The 19,511-nt window shown below is 39.5% G+C and overlaps 1 protein-coding gene across 2 annotated transcripts in view; it reads right to left on the bottom strand.

Moving 5' to 3' along the window:
- LOC124607464 (protein melted) overlaps nt 1-19,511 on the bottom strand; it is a 272,786-nt gene that overhangs the window by 100,505 nt on the left and 152,770 nt on the right. For both annotated transcript variants that reach the window (XM_047139803.1, XM_047139804.1), the window contains 2 exons: nt 18,308-18,516; nt 4,925-5,060 (listed from right to left, as the gene is read on the bottom strand). In XM_047139803.1, coding sequence (XP_046995759.1) covers nt 4,925-5,060; nt 18,308-18,516 — 345 coding nt within the window. The remainder of the gene's footprint in view (nt 1-4,924; nt 5,061-18,307; nt 18,517-19,511) is intronic.

Here is a 19,511-nt window from a genome sequence, read left to right as displayed (position 1 = left end):
GAATGAATCTATAGGTTCTGAGTGGAAGGTAACCATGAGATGTGAGATAAACCTCTTGCCTATGCCAATCCCACCAACATGTCAAAGTACATTTGTGTTAATGACTCTTTGGTGTTACATATTCTGTTCCTCACAGCCTCGATCTTCACGGTCAATGTATATATTGTAAGCAGATAGTTTCACAAAATATACTATAAATTTTCTGGAGTCTTTCAATACAAGCTCGTGCACAAGAAAATCTCTTGGAACAATAGGGGTCAGAACAATCTGGAAGCCAGCACACCAAATGGGTACCATGACCTCCCAATTTACGAAAAGTACCTGGACTATACATGACATAATAACACACCGCTACAACACAGATATTAGTCCTTACAGAGAAGTGTTGACATACAATCAGTACTTCCCACTTCCCAATGTCTATCCTCCGTCTACCATACAATGGAAAACCCAGGATGGAATTATGACAATATCAGGAAACATTCATTCCGGCCGCTCAGAGGCCAGAGATAGTATTGATGTGTGAGTTGTGCTTGCGTGAATGTGTGTGTGTATTCTACATTAGAGGAAGGCTTTTTGGTCAAAAGCTCACATGTATAGTAATATCTTTGTTGTGCCTGTCTGTGACTCAACATCTCCTCTTTATGGTGGGTAGCAATATATCCTTTCCATAATATCACTGTCATCTACTAGAATAACTTTACATTACTCCCCCAGTCTTCATAATACACATTCTGGACCTTTCTCAAACCCTAATCATGACTCTCCACCCAGATGACATTTTGCCTATGTGAGATTTCTGGACACAAATATAGTTAGGAAATCCTTCTTATATAATAACTCACTACAGAAGGACCAAGCTTGAATTGCTAACACTGATAGGAAACATGGTTAAAATATAATGTTGTACATCTTTGAATAGCTGTCAGTACCATTTATCTATAAAACTACGTGTGGTGGCACTAGCATCATCTGAAGGCCAATGTACTATCCTCTTTGTGTTGTCACAGTAAATACAGAACAAGTGAGATTGTCATTGTGTTTGGTACTGTGACTGGAGCGAGGGATGCACCATTTGCATGCTTCATACTTGATACAATTATGCAAAAATATAATGGGAACTTAACAGAAACAAATATCAACACACTAAAGAAGGAAAGAGACTGTTTGATGGTGGAGAGGAAACAGTCCATTGGATATAAGAGATCCATCAGTTCTGAAACAACATGTACTAAATGAACCTGAAGTCAAAATGAACACAAACCTTCATCCACAAAAATATTATGAACAAATGTAGTGTAGTGGCCATGATGTAGTATTATACAAATGTCTGCTCCTCCCTTTTTTTTCTTTCAAAGGTTTACTTAATACTTTTGATTCAACTAAACTCTAGTTAATAATAGCAGCAAGACCTAAATTTAATGCAAAAGGCTCTAGTCATCAGTAAGGCCACACAATAAAAATATTTATCTGAAAATTTATTTCTTTTTTAAATTCATTAATAGTAATGGCAAGGAGCACAGGAACTAGTGTGACACAGGTATAGGTGAAATGTTACGCTGAGAAAGTGGTGAACCGCTTCAGAGTGGCAATGCTATCGCTAACACATATAGTGTAAATAGTCAGAGCATGTAGTGCCCCTGAAAATTGCTTCTTTTATGAATGTTCTAACAAAAGGTGCATGCAGCTCTTTCGTAGCACAAGAAATGTTCAGAACGACTCTGACATAGGGGAATACTCGGAGAAGGTTGGCTGACCAAAATTTCGAAGTATCACTGATGTTAAAATGTAGCACTATCAATTTATTAACCCTTCACATTATATAGCACACTGTTAATCACAAGTTTAAGAAAGAAGTGTAGAAGGAGCCCTAATTAGGTAAACTATACTTTCACAATAAACATAAATTCATTAGTTAATAAATTTGAAAGTAGCATGAGTAGTTTATGTTGTGGGAGCATAAGTATAGTGGACAAAGGCGACTGCTAATGCTTTGGCACACAATCTGAGACTCAACAGCTAACTTCCACTGTAGAAGGATGCTTGCAGTAAAGCTGTATAAAAATATTATCCTTGGTACTAAAAAGCACTTTTACAAATTCTAATGCAGGTTAGACACAACAATGAGTGATCAAAACAATTTCTGGGTAGAAGCAGGCTCTACTTCCACTCAGATGCACGTAAGGTATGTTTCAATCAGGCACCGACTTTTACATAATATACATAATTTTTGCCCATGAAGTTATTCAGAGTGACAGTAATTCTGCATTCTCCTGTGAAGATGCTACTCCATTACAATCGGGAAGTGATTCTGGCACTTGGCTTCGTACGTGCACGCTTTTCAAAGTCTGCTAAGTTTTCGCTCATGCTGATGGCTTACTGGTTGTATGATTTAGTTTTATCCATCCATTGGTAGTTTTATCCATCCATTGATATGCTTAAAACATGCAGATGGACAAGCCTTTCATTTCTGAAGCATAATTTCAAACTCTGTTTCGAAAGAATGATCTAAGGACCTGTGCGGCAGTGGATTTTTCAGTTTCTATGGTTTGTCAGTTTATAGTCCCAGGTATCCTCTAAATCCTTTAGTATTTCTGATGAAGTTGGTTTTTCATCACACTCTAACTATCATGTTAATAGTTCCTGCCTAGTTAGTATTACATTCACAATCTCTGAATGTAAGCATGACTGATGGACATCTCTTGACGGCAAACATTGTAAGGTAGATTCCTGATGTTAACATCTTTTGTCTGCTCTTGCAAATTTCAAAGTGCCAGTCTTGACTGTAATTACCAAACACTGGTATTCGTGTACTGCCAATCAGGAGAGAAATTTGTGCCTTAACAGTAAATAATATGTTCATGGCAGTTTTGGCTAACATTATTTCAGTGGTTAACCAGGCAATGACCACTTTTTCACAAAACTCCAAACTGAGTAATTATAGCATGTGATAGTGAGAGCAGAGGAATGGGGCTACCCTTGTTTGCAAAGACAACTGTAAGTACTGCATTGTTGGTGTCTGAGGTGCTTGCAGAGGCTACAGTCTGTAGGAATTCTGTTGGCATGCTGCCTACGCAGATGAAAGAGTAGCGAGACACCAAGCACTCAAGTTAATGAACACTTATACTGAGCACACACATCTCTTCAGAATTAGTCTTGTTTATTATGAGCATTCATGCAGTAATACTGATAGGACTCATTTATTTAAAACCCACTAAACCAACTAAGTTCCAAAGTTTATTCACGCTCAAATACTAGACAATATTTATGAGGATTTTTATAATACAGTTACAATTCTTATAAAGGACTAATAAACTCTTATAACTGCATTCATTCAAACTTCAACTGAGGTGTAGTTTTAGCTTGTGTAACATACAAAAGGCAAGACCCTGGTTAAGGGAAACAAAACATCAAAACTGAAAGTTTCAAAAGAATCAGCAAGATCACAGTTTGACACAGCCAGGGACAATGGATCTGTAATCCACAACTTGCACTTTCATTTACAGATAATGATCTTGATGTTCAAGAACATATTTCTGCACAAGTGACTTACTGACTTATCATTTGGCGCCCCCACTCCCTCTTTTCTCTTACGCACTTTCACTCACATCTATTTTTGCTACTAACTGTGATATGCACTGTATACAAATCTTGTACTTGGGCATCCCTGACAGTCCCCGCCATGTAGGGCCCCCAATTGGTCGTTACTAATTCTGGTATGTCCTGATTAGAAATCTTACAGTTGTGGCATCTCTGGTGCCCCTCTAAGGTTTGTGCCCTAATTGGCAGCTTGTTTTGCTTGGATATTAAACCGGCCCTGGACACTGGATGAAACACAGAATATAAATTTTTCCTTTGTGGGGAACCACACTCACGTAGGACTTTTTGAAAGAAATTTCCACCATTTGACTTGCTATTCATTTATTTTATGCACTCATGATTTTGGCTTTACAGCCATTCTAAAGTGCAAGTTAAAATGTCGCAAAATGATTGACCTGCCTAAATGAAACACATTGTCAATGATGACATGTCACTTACGCATATCAGACATTTTATGATATTTCAATTTGCACTTCAGAATGTCTATAAAAAAACCCACCAGGGTAGCCGAGAGCGCTAACGCGCTGCTTCCTGGACTCTGGTAGGCGCGCTGGCCCCGGATTGAATCCGCCTGGCGGATTAACGACGACAACCAGTGTGTCGGCCAGCCTGAATGTGGTTTTTAGGCGGTTTTCCACATCCTCCTAGGCTAATACCGGACTGGTCCCCACATCCCACCTGAGTTACACGTCTCGCAGACATTTGAAACACATTCCCACTATTTCCCCGATTTACACTTGACGCAGATAGCTGGGGTACACTAATTCCGTTCTGGGGGGTAGGGGTGGCGACAGGAAGGGCATCCGGCCACCCCTTACAATTAACCATGCCAAATACGTACTTAACCCTGCCAACCCTGCACACAATGCGGGATAAAGGCGGTAGCGAAAGAATGTCTATAAAGCAAAAAGCCTGATTTCATGAAATAAATGAAGAGTAATTTAGAGTCAAATAGTGGAAATTTCTTTCAACAACAGTGTTTTAAATGAGTACTGAGAAGAGTAAAATGGCTATCACCAGGCTCCTGAATTCATACAGTAGGTGCTTGAAGAAAGGCTCAAATGATTGTGTGAAACACAGCTTACAATTTTTCTTCACAGGTTCAGCAGAAATAGTAATTATTTTATTCTATTTGCTACGATTTGCCAGTCAAAACTACAATTACCTAATTTTTTTTTAAATGCTTGAAAAATAAGCAATGATATAAATCGCTGGCACTAGTGCACAAAACAAGACCCAAGACAGCCATTGCAATATACATACAATATAACGAAAATGCTTTAAATTAGACCAGTTGTAAACTGACATGTGCAGATTAACATACCTTCAATTGTACACTTCGCTGGTGGTGGTATTCGTACTGATACTTTGTCCATGTAAGATTTTATCTTGTCCAAATGTTTTTCACAAAAGTGTTGAACTGTATCCCGCATTGGGTATGGCTCAAAAACACTAATTCTCTGAAATATGAAGAAAGACTATTATCAAATAAAAGATAGCATCACATTAATGGTGTTTAGAAAATTACAATGCTTATGAAAGCCCCTCTGCATATTAGTGTTACAAGAAGGGAATACATAATCAAAATTATGATATTCATATTCTAACATCCAAAGAAATTAACAAAACATTATTCCTCTGAAGTTCCTTTGAATGCATGAGAATACAGTTGCTGTAGGCAAACAACACTTCAACTCTTGAGCATATTCCTGGAATACAAATAAGAAACATAGCTTGCAAGGATAAAAGATTATCAATGGAACACTCAATCAGATGGACAAGGATGAACTTGTTCATGCTCATACAATACTTTGCTGTTAACAGCAGGTTTTAACATAATAATTCTGATTTATACAGCATCCAACCACAGAAATTCCAACAGAATATCAAATCCCTTCCCACATCCATAAAGACACCTGTCATATATGGCATACATTAGAAGTGTAATATGAAATTTATGTACATAGAGATTTGCTTACATTATTTGAAAGCCAAATGACATGATCCTCTATTTTCTGTTAAGAACAGTCGACAAACAGAATACAGATAAGAGCGATTGGCAAGTGACTACATTTATCCTCCACCTATATGGTGGATAATGGCTTGCGAAGAACAAATGCAGAACAAGATGTGGCATAATGGGCACACATATGCCACACCATGGATGTGTATATGAAATGACAATGGGATAAGATATGACTGTTGTCTTATTTGAAAGGTTTCTTATCTAAAAGTGTTGTAACTTGGACACACAACACAATCAAGAATGTTAGTATGTTATTAGACTGTGGCATGTACACCAATCACCATAACATACATTGAACACAATAAGATAAGGCAAATGTATGCAAGCAGTAATAAAATGATAATGGAGCGCAAGCGCAGTGCGGCAGGGTTTCAACAGGACTCGCCTGTGGCAGCCCCTACAGGAAGTTCACAGTACTGCTCTTTCGCAGTGCACACTTGCGTATGACAACACACAGCTAATGAGCACATCACTTCATTCCTATTCCCTTGGGGAACAGCTTGGATTCCTGAGATGTCCATGGCGTCTTCCTCCGCGAGGCTGTGACAGAGATGTCCACATGAGCTCCAGGACCTGGAGGTGGTGATGCCCCTGCAGTTGGTGGCTGAGGTGGAGGAGATGGTTCTGGTGTGGATGATGGCTGCATCTGTATTAGTAACGGTATTGGAGAAGCTGCACAGGTTTGTCCACCAGTGACGGGAGTCCCTCATATGTTGTGGCAGGGACCCAGTCGCAACAGGTGATCCGTCAAGCGACTCAAACTGATGTGGCGACATCGGTGTCTCAGCCAGGGTTGTCCAGTCACCCATATGCAGGTGCAACTGGTCATAATGACATGCACAGAGACCCTCCTCCATACGGACGTCACAGAGGCAGTCACCAGAGCACCAGGAGATGACAGTGGGTATACATTTTCGGCAACGACCAAACCCTCATGCCCAGACAGCCACCCTGGGATGGAAACAGGATGTTGACTCCACAGGCTGGCAACCCTGGCTGGGCCACAGGAGGTTCAGGAGTGTCTGGGGTTGATGCCCATGCAGCAATTTGGCAGGACTGTTGTCACCGAACGGCATGAACTGACAGGAAGACAGAAACTGACCCAAGGCAATGCCAGACAGGGACCGAGTCACATACTTTTTCATTTGCATTTTGAATGTTTCGGCTTCACTGTTGGACTGGCAATGGAAGGGTGGGGTGAAAATGTGGTGAATCACGTGGGCTTTGAAGAAGGAGGCAAATTTCCATGACACAAACTGAGGGCCATTATCAGAGACCTATGGTGCTGGAAGTCCTTTGATGGAAAAAAATTTCGATAGGGCTGCCACAGTGGCAGAGGCCAAAGTTGATGGGCAACAAACAACATATGGGAACCAAGAGAATGCATCAATTGCTATTAGCCAGTAGGCCTTAAGGAAGGGCTGGAGAGACTAATATGGATACAGTCCCAGACCTGTGAATGCTGTGGTCATGGAGACAACATTGCACACAGGGCAGCTTACTATGATCCACATTGAGAACATGCCGTAACCTATGAGTGATGTTGCTTCCAAATCAGGTCAAAAAACATGACAACGGGCTAACGCCCAGGTGTGTGACACCCCCGCCCCCTCAACCGACGTAGGACGCGGAAGAGCCACAACGGCAGAGACATTCTGATGAAGGGTTTGATACCAGAACTAGATACTTCGAACCCAAGACAAACAATAGAAGACTGAAAGAAGTGTCACTTTTCCAAATTGATTTTAACCTGGCAGTCCGTAACACCAAAAAACACATACTTAAGTTGTTGAGATGTTCAACAGAGGAGGAGACAGAGACCATAATATCACCAAGATAGTTGGCACTGCAAGGCACAGACCTCGTGAGTTGTTCGAGAAGCCGTTAAAAAATCACCGGGGTGCTGGTAATGCCAAACCGTGATCACAAGTACTGTTACAAGCCAAAAGACGTGTTAACGACCAAGAGCCATTGAGAGTCAGGTTCAACAGGAAGCTGCAAATATGGATTGGAGAAGTCAATCTTGGAAAAATATTGACCACCAGCCAGCTTAGCAAAACGTTTGCCAGGGCATGGCAACAAATACATGTCAATCATAGATAGAGCATTGACAGAAACTTTGAAATCATTGCAAGGCCTCCTTGACTATGACTAAGGGGGTAGTCCATTCGTTGGATGCAACTGGTTGGACGATCCTAGAGGCCATGAGGCAGTTGAGCTCCGCCCTGGCTTGGTCATGGTGTGGCATCAGCAATGGGCAAGCCTGAAACAAGCGGGGTGTGGCTGAAGGTTCCCTGGTGATGTGGGCTTTAAAATTATTGGCATAATCCAAGCCTGCAGAAAACAGGGAGGAAAATTCAGAGCATGAAGAGGTGGGTTGTGTATAAGGCACTTGATCAGAGACAAGATTAACTTAATCAGAAATAGTAAACCCAAAAAGCTTAAAGGCATCCAAACCAAACAAATTTTTGGTGCGTGCATTGTTCGCCACCAGAAAAGTAAGTGGACAAATTTATATATGACTGGGGTTGAGAAACTACCTAATATTGGAATTCTTTGTTTATAGTAGGTGACTAAAGAATGTGACAGTGGTGCTAAAGGGGGAGAACCCAAGTCCATGTGGATCTGCAAGTTGAGTAATGACGCGGCAACACCAGTGTTGACTTGCATGTGCAAAACCTTCTGATAAACCTTGACGTCAATAAAAAGCTTATTGAGTGCAACGGGGATTGCCTATACACAATTGACATCCATGTCAGTATCTGCAGTAGGCTGTTGGAATTTTGCATTACAAACAGGGGCAATGGGGCCCGTCTTGTTGCACTGGCAGCAAATGGACCATCGCTTAAGACAATATAGCATACCATGAGTGACAAAACACGACAGAGGGAAGCATGGAGCGCTTGTGTTGTTGTTCATTACCAGGCTTCCTCTGCTGCTGTTACAGCGGCTACTGCAGAGAGTTGAATCGGACACCATGAAGTTTTGCTCACACGGGGACGGCTGCCACCATATCGTCTCCATGTGAACCGTCCAACAAATCGGGGGAAGTGGGTTGAGCTTCTGCAACCTCAAACCATGATTAAATTTGAGTACTTGCAGCCCTCGAAACATCAAATGATTGTGCAATAGTCAGAATGCAGGAGAGGGAGGGCTTTTCACATTGATGGGCCTGCTCATGAACCTCACGATCGGGGGCCAAAACAGAGGCAAGTGTTTGCAACATCTGGGTTTGATTGTATTGCACTGTGGCGAACGCCACCGGCTATTGACTGAGATGCTGCAATGCCTCTGTAAGAACCCCTTGCTGATCAACCAGCCAGTGTAAAAACTCATCAGTAGCACCATCAGACATAGTAGACACAATGGAGGACCATCACTTGTGTTGTAACTTGGACACACAATACAACCAAGAATGTTAGTACACATTAGACTGTGGCATGTACGCCAACCACCTTAACATACACTGAATGCAATAAGATAAGGCAAATATATGCAAGAAGTAATAACATAACAACTGAGCCTGGGCATAGCACTGCAGGGTTTAAATAGGCACTCATCTGAGGCCAACTCTATTGGAAGTTCACAGTATTGCTCTTTCACAGTGCACTCTTGTGGATGACAACACACTGCTAACACGTGCGACTTTCAAATGTGCGCACATTACTTCAGAAAGAGTGATCTGCAGAAAGAGATGACAAGAGGAGGTTACAGCTGCAATAAATATCAGTTAAGATACCCTATGGTTATACATGAAAAGACATGTATTTGTTCTTACTCAGATTGGTCTGGTTCAGTTGTGAGGGTATAAGTGTATCATATACACCGGAAACATAGACCATGTTTAATGTTCTGTGGAAGACTGAGGTCATTACAGATGAAACACAAGCTTAGAATGGGGAAGGATTAGGAAGGATTTTGGGTCTGTCCTTTCAAATGAATCATAAGGTATTTGCTTCAAGGAATTTAGGGAACCCACGGACAAACTAAACATGGAACGCTGGATGGGGATTAAAACTCTCATTCATGCTAACCATTGTGTCACCTTGCTCATTAGAAACAGAAGGGTTCTTTGGTCTGAATGGAAGTCTGAGTCACAGACTTTCATATTTGCAGGCATGTTTGCGTGAGTAGGTACCAGGTTTCAGTTTAGCAACATTCATGGGAGCTCAAAACTGTTCTACCTTTAATAAGTTATTATAAAGAACAATCTTGTAATGGGAAACCAGTAACAATGAGAAGCTATACAGGCAAGGCAAATGCATTATAGAATAACAGAGGCAGAGAGACAGCAAGCAGCAGGCAAATGAAGTAAGGATTACTGAATAAGAATTTGAGTTCTTATAAACCATAAATATGAGATGTGTGTGGAGCCACAAAGTTGACTTTGAGTAATGTATTGAGTTTGTCTGCAATCATGAAGGAAACTGAGTGTTAACAGAGTTGAAACAATAAGAAACTCTCTATACCTATTTACTTCACTTAGTTACTAAAGATCATAATGAAATTGTGACTTGAAAAAGGACAGCAATATATTACTAACAGGCTTCCACTTGTATATTATATGGCTATACTGTCTGCTTGAAGTGACTGTATTCATCGTTTGAGTGTATATTTTTCATTTCAGGATTTTATGTGATAATGTGCAATGATATTAAACAATGTTTTTATGGTGAGACAGAAAGCTTGCATTCGGCACTTGTAATTGGCAACTGATTGTATGAAGTTGCTACAAGATGAAAATTGTAAACAAGAAGCTGCCAACAGAGGAATGTGAAACATAAAGAGCATGTAGTGTTTGAAACAAAACCACATTCAAATGTCACAACACTGCTACACTTATTACAACACTTAGAGAGAGCACTAAGGTCAAGTAATGACCAAATAATATACGACAAGTTCTGGGTCTTTGCCTTGTAAATGCACTACTGTGTTTCAGTAATACCTCCACATCGACTGTATACACATTTTGCTACTACATTCACCTAAATCTTCTAGTAAGCTCTTTTTAACTTGAAAAATGTGAAAGGTAACAGGATAATGCTTTTCTTTAGTCCAATGTTTCCTATTCTTTTAGTCGAACAAGCTAATTATGTACCAGTGAGCCATTAATCACTTACTACAATTATTTCATTTATCATTTTATTCAGTTAGTTGGCACTTTACCAGGAGCACTTGAAAGTTCAGAGCAGAGTTGTCACTAGTGCATCATAGCCAACACACTGAATGCTACATTTCATTTAACCCTAAGAAAACTGTAAAATTCCCACATCCCATCCCCAAAAGAGAGACTTGTATCAGCGTATTCCAAAGAACTGTTATTGCGTGAAACATGTTTTAGACTATATGTAGAATGTTTAGGTATACACATTTCCTAATAACAATTCCAAGTATTTTCAATGATGTACTGATGACTCAAAGCACTTCTAACACATATCAGCATCAGTGGTGTAGACTGAAGGCTATATGCAGTCATAGAAGACAATTTCAGAGAAGTGAGCATTTAATAAAATGTAACACAGAAAACAAGTATGTGTGTTAACTTCATCCAGGGTATACACGCGGACAAGGAAAAAAATTTCCCGGATTTCCCAGTTAAAAATATACTTTCTCCCGGGTGAAAACATACTTTTCCCTGTTAACTGACCGTATATTTTCTATTGCAACTGTATAACTTATCTATCCTTTGAATGATTATGGTTTTATACAAGGACGTAGAATTTCATGGCACTATTGACAACTAAACACAGGGAAAAAACGCGTTTTGGAAAGATCTTTGATGTGCAGCAAAGTGTACGCTGCATATTTTCGTATTACAAAAGTATAAATTCGAATTCCACCAAACACTGCATGTTACTTTCCGAAGCATTGAAATTGAGATTGCAATGTGCTTTTGTAAGCCAGTCATATTTCACGTCACGTGATCTCGCCAGCTGATGACAGCTGGTATTCAGAGCTCAGGACACGTGATGTAGTCAGCAAATAGCATCACTGTTAAGTAGTGCGAACACACAAACAAAAAAAGTTAATGGTTTAAATTAATATACATAGTGTTGCTAAACGAAATGCAAAGCTTTCACATATAATGTTGGTTTTTTATGCACATATTACAATTTAAGATATATCAAACAAATGTGCCAGTTAAAATTTTAATAATGACATAAATTTCTGATCTTCTGGGCTTGAAATTTATCTAAATGGCTCGTCATCAAAGAGTTGATTTTTAAATGAGAGTGAAACGCTCTGTGATTTAAGAAATACATCATACATTGTCGCACATAGTTCCATTGTAACTGCCAGAATGGTACTTTGATGGTAACGGTTTTCAAACCACCATTTGGAATATTTTCCTGCAAACCTGTTAGAAATAGGCTCGTTTCTGCAGTTGCCGGAGAGCACCAGATGACAGGTGTCACCGCGCTTGCGCAGCTACGATGTCGTAGGGAGCCCATATGTTTGTATGCGTAAAACATTAAAAGATCTTACATTATGTCATAAAAGAAACAAGACATCAGAGGATACTCCAAGAGCACTGGAATTTCAACACTTCGTTTCAAATATATTGACTGCCTCAGCAGAAAAGATTAATAATAGAAAATTTCTTTAGCAAACCGACAAAAATAACTTCATTGTTCTGCAAGGCAATTAATGCTTGATTGTCAGAAAGGTGGAAATAAAATGAAATCAGCAACTAACACAATTTAGGCTTCCGTAATTATGTGAATGTATTTTAATTCACCTGATAGCTCCCGGCCACAGAAATCTGTTTTGTTTAGATTTGATGTGAGAGCAGTAAACGAAGAGGAAACAGCAAAATCACTAAATGTAAACACGGGTAAAATAGAGACTAGCCACTGTAACTCAGACTGTTCTGCGCATCAGCCGTGGATCTATGATATTTCCGAACCAGGGCAATACCCCGCCACTCCCTCAACCGTTTGAGATAGGACATCAAAAATTTAAAAAAAAAAATCAAATTTTCAAAAATACACTCAATTTGTAGCGCACATCTTTCTGAAGAGTCTGATGCATAAAATATATGTGCTCGAGGAAATGTAACACATGTTATTTGGTCGTAAGTGTGCCAAAGTGCAGTGCCTCGCCTCCTCACACAGCATTCTTCTATCACACGTCACTGTACTTCGCTCTGTGGAATTGAAACGTGTATATTTTGTAATGGATGCCATCAAACCATATTCAGGACAGTGAAAATTAAAATGTCCTGTGGTGCCTCTCCTGCTTACAGTCGGCCGGTTTGACATTATCTCTCTCTTTTTTTTTAAAAAAAAAGAACTCTTCAGAAAATTTTGCACTCTTTATTCCCTACCAGTTAACAACTTGCTGCTTTGTGTGACATAAAATTAAATATAGGATACATAAACCCAGTAAAGACTTGAGACAAACAAGACAATACACATTTCTTCAATCCTTAGCTCCTACAATTTTTTTCTCTCTAATCTTGCTACAGCTTTACATGGCATGCTTTCCTTTTTGTGTAAGAATCTATTACCTCATCAAAGTTTGTCAAACATTTTGCTACATGAAAAGTCGAAATGTCGTTGTCTAATACTGAAAAAGCTGTTAATACAAATAGGACCCAAGACTGGTGTGGTTTCCCGATCTGATTATGTCTATTTTGCACTGTCTGCTAGATAAAACAAAATAGGCCTTTCTAATACTGCAAAAATTGTAACACACACCAAATAAACGAGAATGTTTTGGAACAAACGGTCTTTTTTGTAACAACAGAATACAATTCACAAAGTACCAATATCAAATGCCAATTAGGCCTACAACAAGCAAAAAGCTTTACGTTAGGAAATGGTTTCACACTTCATTGATACACTCCAGTTTCTCAAGCATGAGATCGAAAAGTAGTAGTACGAAACTTTCATACAAACTTGGAATCATCATATTGTTCCATAATTTGTGTGATGTCCCCGTTTCTTCTCCTTCCTCATTATAGCGAACAGTCTTGTTATCACTAATTCTGTAACTATTCCTGCCTGTGTCAAAGTTTATTCGCAGGTTACCTTCACTAACTCTGCCAGAATCACTGGTTTAGTTATCCCACAATTATTCTCCAGTTAGGTGTTGTTACATGTTCATACAACTCATTTTCTGCACTTCTTCCAGAATAGAACTTTAAGCTGCTGCTAGCCAGGGACTGTACAACTGGCATATACTAGTATATGCAATCCGGCCAAGAACTTTCTGTCAAAATTTCATTTTCTTGGATACACCGAGAAGTTAATACACAATCTTTCTTACCTGTTATTCATTTATTTTCACTCCTATAGTCTGAATCTATAGATTTCCCTAGTAATTTTAACAATGTTCATCCAATCAACCAAAAAATCAGACAGTGGTTGGCATTCATCCGTTTGGCCTTACTCCGCTCAGCTCGTATAGCCTCTTTTATCTATAGGAAAGTTTGTTTCTACATTCAATGCGGATTCCCCAGACAGTGACATCATGTACACTATGCACGCATTCACAAATCAACTTATGATTCATTCAGAAATCAACTTAGAATGTGTTCAAAAATATTCAAAAACCGACAGGAATGTGTTTCAAAGTAATTTGAATAATAGATAGGTTAACGTGCGCTGGGTGTTAGTCGCTTTGTGAAACAAGGTTTTTCCGTCAAGAAGCAGGAGAAGGCACTACTCAACTGCTAAAACAAATCTAATGTAAACAGTTGTGACGTCACGCTCATCGGAGGCAATTTGTTGTTACAAAGCACTGCATAGTCTTCCTAAAGCCTTTGACACATTTTGCTGTTGGCAGACACCTGTATGAGCACTGTGTTTTGTTGCTGTATGTGGCACATTTCCTTTGCAGTTTAAGTTTTATTTTCGTTTTTTTCTCTCATTCATGTTTTATGTTGTTTCTCTCATTCATGTTTTATTGCTGCAGTATTATTCTGCAGTAGCGGGATACAGTAATATCCTTTGTTGGAGTATCGGTTCTTACCAGTCAAAATTACAAAAATTTAACTGAAAACAAAAACAATGGAAATTTCCCGGAATTCTAAAAAATTCCTGGGTTTTTCCCAGTTTTCTCCCAGATGAAAAAATTCCCGGGTTTTTCCTGGAATCTCTCGGTTGTCCTGGGTCGTATACACCCTGTCATCATGAGACATACTTCATAGCTATCCAGTACCCCCTAATGTCTCATCTGCCTCAGAACATCCTCATGGTGTGAACTCAACAAAAGACAATCAGTGCTCATTTCTATACAGCCTTGACACATTTCCAATTCATTTTATTTTGTGTGTAATGAGCCAGACGTTGATTACACTTCTCCGATGAGACTAACAACAAGAGCACCTCTCTGATGCACACCAGCACTTCATCACATCCCAGCTTTGTCACTTAGGAACATGTTAACTAGAATGACAAGCAGCTCCCCTCTACATGTACCCTCAACAAGATCTCTCAGGTCATATACTCCGATGCTACAACTACCCCGACATACAAGAGGGATTCAAATGTAAACCTTAACAGTGCAATAAAGTTCCTCAAAGTATTACTATCAATTGGGCAATTGGCAAGAGTTACTCTCATGTTTTGACAAATGACCAACAAATGGCAGTTTGTTGTTGCATCCCATACAGAGAAACTGTGTCAGTGTGAAGTTGGCTGCCCCATTGCTGACTTGCACCACATTAGAGCAGCAATCTTTGACAAGTTTTTTGAGTAGTGAAACTGCATCACAGGATAAAAGCGCAGTACCATGATTCATGTGTGTCCCTGCAACAAGCACACACGTGATGCAGAAAGTTTGAAACAAGTGTAAATTCTGTGGAAAATGCTGTGAGTTGCATTATGTATTTTAAGTGACAAGGTTCAAAGATATGCTTCACTCATCACATAAATGTAAACATTTGTATGAAAATGGACTTTTACTATGAAATGTGGATTTTAACAGCTGACAAGCATCAAAGTAATGCAACATATGAAGACATATTTTTACTTGTGACAAACTTGTTGTAATTTTATTTTTGACAAACTTGTGTGGAATGTGCAATATACTCTATATTAAAATGTTAACATGGCATGAGTAATGAACACACACTGGAACATGACAAAAGTTTTCAAAGATCTGAAGACGACAGTCTTACCTGTCAAAAGTGATCAATAGAACACAGTTATGAACATAATCTTGGCTATAAAATTTTTGTTTAGAGTATATACAGGTCACTCCTCCCCATTTCTGATTATGAGAAACATCAATTAAATTTTCATCAATTTACACACCACAGAACTTAACATTTTCTACTCTGTTTATTACTTCTTGTTGGTACACTATGTTAATAGGAAGTGAGATATTTTTGACAGGACAGAACTGGATGTAAAGCTACATTCATGGCTAAGAATTAATGGCTAAGATCATGGCTAATGAATTAAACTGTTTCAAAGTTTATGTTATGGTGAAAGTGTGGCACTCCACTAAAATGTGTTCAACTAATAAAGGGACACACAAACTGCAATAGTGTGGAGTAGATTGTTTAATAATAAATTAATTGTAGTGTTGGCAGAAGAGCCAACACTGTTTTTCTAGAGGAGGCCTAAATGCACGCGTTTAATTACACGCTGACTGGCGTGAGGTCTGGAACAGGACAATATCTTGAGAATTGTAAATAAAGTACGTAGATGATGTAATACTTAACTTTAATCCACAATTGTAGAACATCTCTCGTTACGGTACATGCTTTATAATATTAATTATCAATTGAATACGGCGCCTTGCTAGGTCGTAGCAAATGTAGCTGAAGGCTATGCTAACTATCGTCTCGGCAAATGAGAGCGTATTTGTCAGTGAACCATTGCTATGAACGTCGGCTGTACAACTGGGGCGAGTGCTAGTACGTCTCTCTAGACCTGCCGTGTGGTGGCGCTCGGTCTGCGATCACTGACAGTGGCGACACGCGGGTCCAACGTATACTAAGGGACCGAGGCCGATTTAAAGGCTACCACCTAGCAAGTGTGGTGTCTGGCGGTGACACCACATTAATGGATCATTCTAGTTTGGCAGATGCTGAATAAGCAAAGAATTGCAGTTCTTGACAGGGTGTTCTATACGAACAAGCTGTAGAATCTTGTCTGGTACACGGTACTCCATATTTGATTATCATAAGGACGAGTTTAATGTCTAGTCAATGACTCACCTTCATGCCAGATCTGACTAAAAAATGCAAGAATGTGTATTTTGAGGATAAACGATACAGCAACTTGCCGTGTATGTGATCAGACTCTGTCGCTCTGTCTGTCCCGATATGCTGAAGAGCTTCTATTTGTTGTAATGGTCATATACGCTTACATGAGTTTGAAATCTGAAGGACAGGTAAAAACACTCTGCTCATCTTTTTTGAAGTGGGAGGCAGAAGAGTAACTTTCAGAAGCTGCGGTGTGGGCAAAGTGTGTTACTGTGTTGCTAGTTGTTCAGCAACAATGGTAGGGTCAGACTGAATGATGTCATTCTGACAGATGACCAAAATACTGGAGGATGACTAGTGCACATAAACAGTGTTTAGTTTGTCCCATACGTGAGAGGGCCTGTTTAGAGTCTCAAAAGTGGTCTTTCCCAGCACTTCTTTTTGTAGTTTTTAATTAGACAGTGTGCTCTAGTTTACAGTCTTTTTGAAGGCGATCCCTTGATGGGTGTCATTTATGTTGCTCAAGTGCTCACTGTAATTTTTAATAGGCAGGGCTATTTCATGGCTCCATCATGCCATAGGTTTCCAGTGGTAGGGACTTGAGATGAGAGGGAGGCATCTGACATTTGGAATATGACAGTAATGTTACATCAAAATGTAACTTCACATCTACCTAGGGAAAGGAGATTATGGTTTAAGGAAACGTCAATCGACTTTCTTTAAATTCCAGCAGGGAGGATGCTCTGATGGGTATCGATGTGTCACAGAAAAAACAATTAGAAACATGTTGCTGTGACATAAATAATCATGCAGCTTCCAATAACCAGACAACAGAAATCTAAACCAGACAAGAGAAATCTAGGGCAACTAATAGCCAAGAAGGCGCTGTAACCTGGGCTAAAAATGCAAGAGAAATCCAAAGTTTAACACACACACAATATATGTTCTATAAAATTATGAGACAGGATTTCCAGCCAACAGTTATCTTCAGCAAAAATGTCAGCCCTGCCAATAGATACATATAAAATATATGTAGTGCCCAGCAATTCTGTCTCATAATTTAATAGATTTCACAAGAGGATTTTTCATTTGCCACAAAATATCTCTTCTGGTAGAATGCTTTTCAGAGAAATTTTGGCACTATGTGGTCAGTTGGCACATTGTAGCCATACAACTGTCTATTTGTGTGTGTGTGTGTGTGTGTGTGTGTGTGTGTGTGTGTGTGTGTGTGTGTGTGTGAGAGAGAGAGAGAGAGAGAGAGAGAGAGAGAGAGAGTCAAAGTTTTCAGTCTAGTTTATATGCCTTTGAACAACTCAACACTTCCTCTACTATTCAGTGAGTGGTTAACTTTACCCATCATGGTTTTTTTTCAGTATTTATTAATTATTAATTTAAATTTATAAATGTAACAATGACTTGTGTTGCAGACTTCATTGTTGAAGAGGGAGAGAGGGGTGGAAAGGGGAGCAGACAACAAGTTAAAAGAAGATTGACATTTATAATTTCAATGCAAAGTTTACCTGAGCAGTAGCAGCTACACTGTTCTGACAATTGTTAATGATAGTGACACTTGTATTAGGGCGTCGGGTAGTGACAGCAGATGTAACTGGAGGTGGTGGACTAGCTGCCACATTCCCTGAGCCACTGAGACAGGATCGGCCACTGGAGACTGCTGTTGTTGCCAGTCGTGTCCCTGACTGACTCATCAGACAAACATTGTTATTCCCACCTGGAATAAACACTAGTTTTGCCTTACATAGACACATAATGCACAAATTTAAGGAAATTATACCAGAACACTAATATACAGGTTGGGAGGGGGGGTGGGGGGGGGGGGGGGGGGGGAAGGAGCTACAAGAAAACAGCAATACTAAGAGGGCACAAAAAGTGTGGTGGCAGGAAGAACAGGACCTCTGGTTAGGTGAGTTCACATCCATAAGTACAAAATCATTTGAGGGTAATGCACCAGTTAGTCTAATAATGAATAAGGAAATATGAATACGGGTTAAAATTTCAGCAATTACAAAAAGGACAGACTGATACTAACATCAAAGATGTGAATTGTAGACAAGCATAACAAAAAGACTATTACACACAAAGCTTTTGGTCAATGCCTACTTCAGCAAAAAAAAACACTCATACATTCACACAAGTAAGCACACCTCACACGCACACGAGCGCTATCATTGGCAGCTCTGACTGGAATGTGAATCCAGACAAGAAAGTATAACACACGCACATACACACACACACACACACACACACATTCACACAAGCAGCACACAACATGCACACACAACCGGTATCTCTGGCGCTTTAGCTGGACTGTTATTACCAACAGCCTAATGAATGTATTATCGTAGCCAATATCCACCACAGTAGTATAAGTCTATATGCCAACTAGCCTCACAGATTAAAAGAATGTATGAAGTGATAAAAGAAATTATTCGTCTAGCATATGGAGACAAATATTTAACTGTGATATGCACCTGAAAATCAATAGTAAGAAAAGTATTATAGATAAAAATAGCAGGAGTAAATGGACTGGGAAAAAGGAATGAAAGGGGAAGCCACCTCATAGAATTTTGCACAGAGCATAATTTAATCATCCTGGGCACTTGCTTTAAGAATCATGAAAGAATGATGTAAGCATGGAAGAGACTAGGAGACACCCGAAGTTTTCAGACAGACTATGTAATGGTAGGACACAGATTTTGAAGCCAG

Source organism: Schistocerca americana, chromosome 3, assembly GCF_021461395.2.
Source record: "Schistocerca americana isolate TAMUIC-IGC-003095 chromosome 3, iqSchAmer2.1, whole genome shotgun sequence".
Taxonomy (NCBI): Eukaryota; Metazoa; Arthropoda; class Insecta; order Orthoptera; family Acrididae; genus Schistocerca; species Schistocerca americana.
Note: the sequence above shows the minus strand (reverse complement) of the source record. Positions and strands in the feature narration are given on the sequence as shown.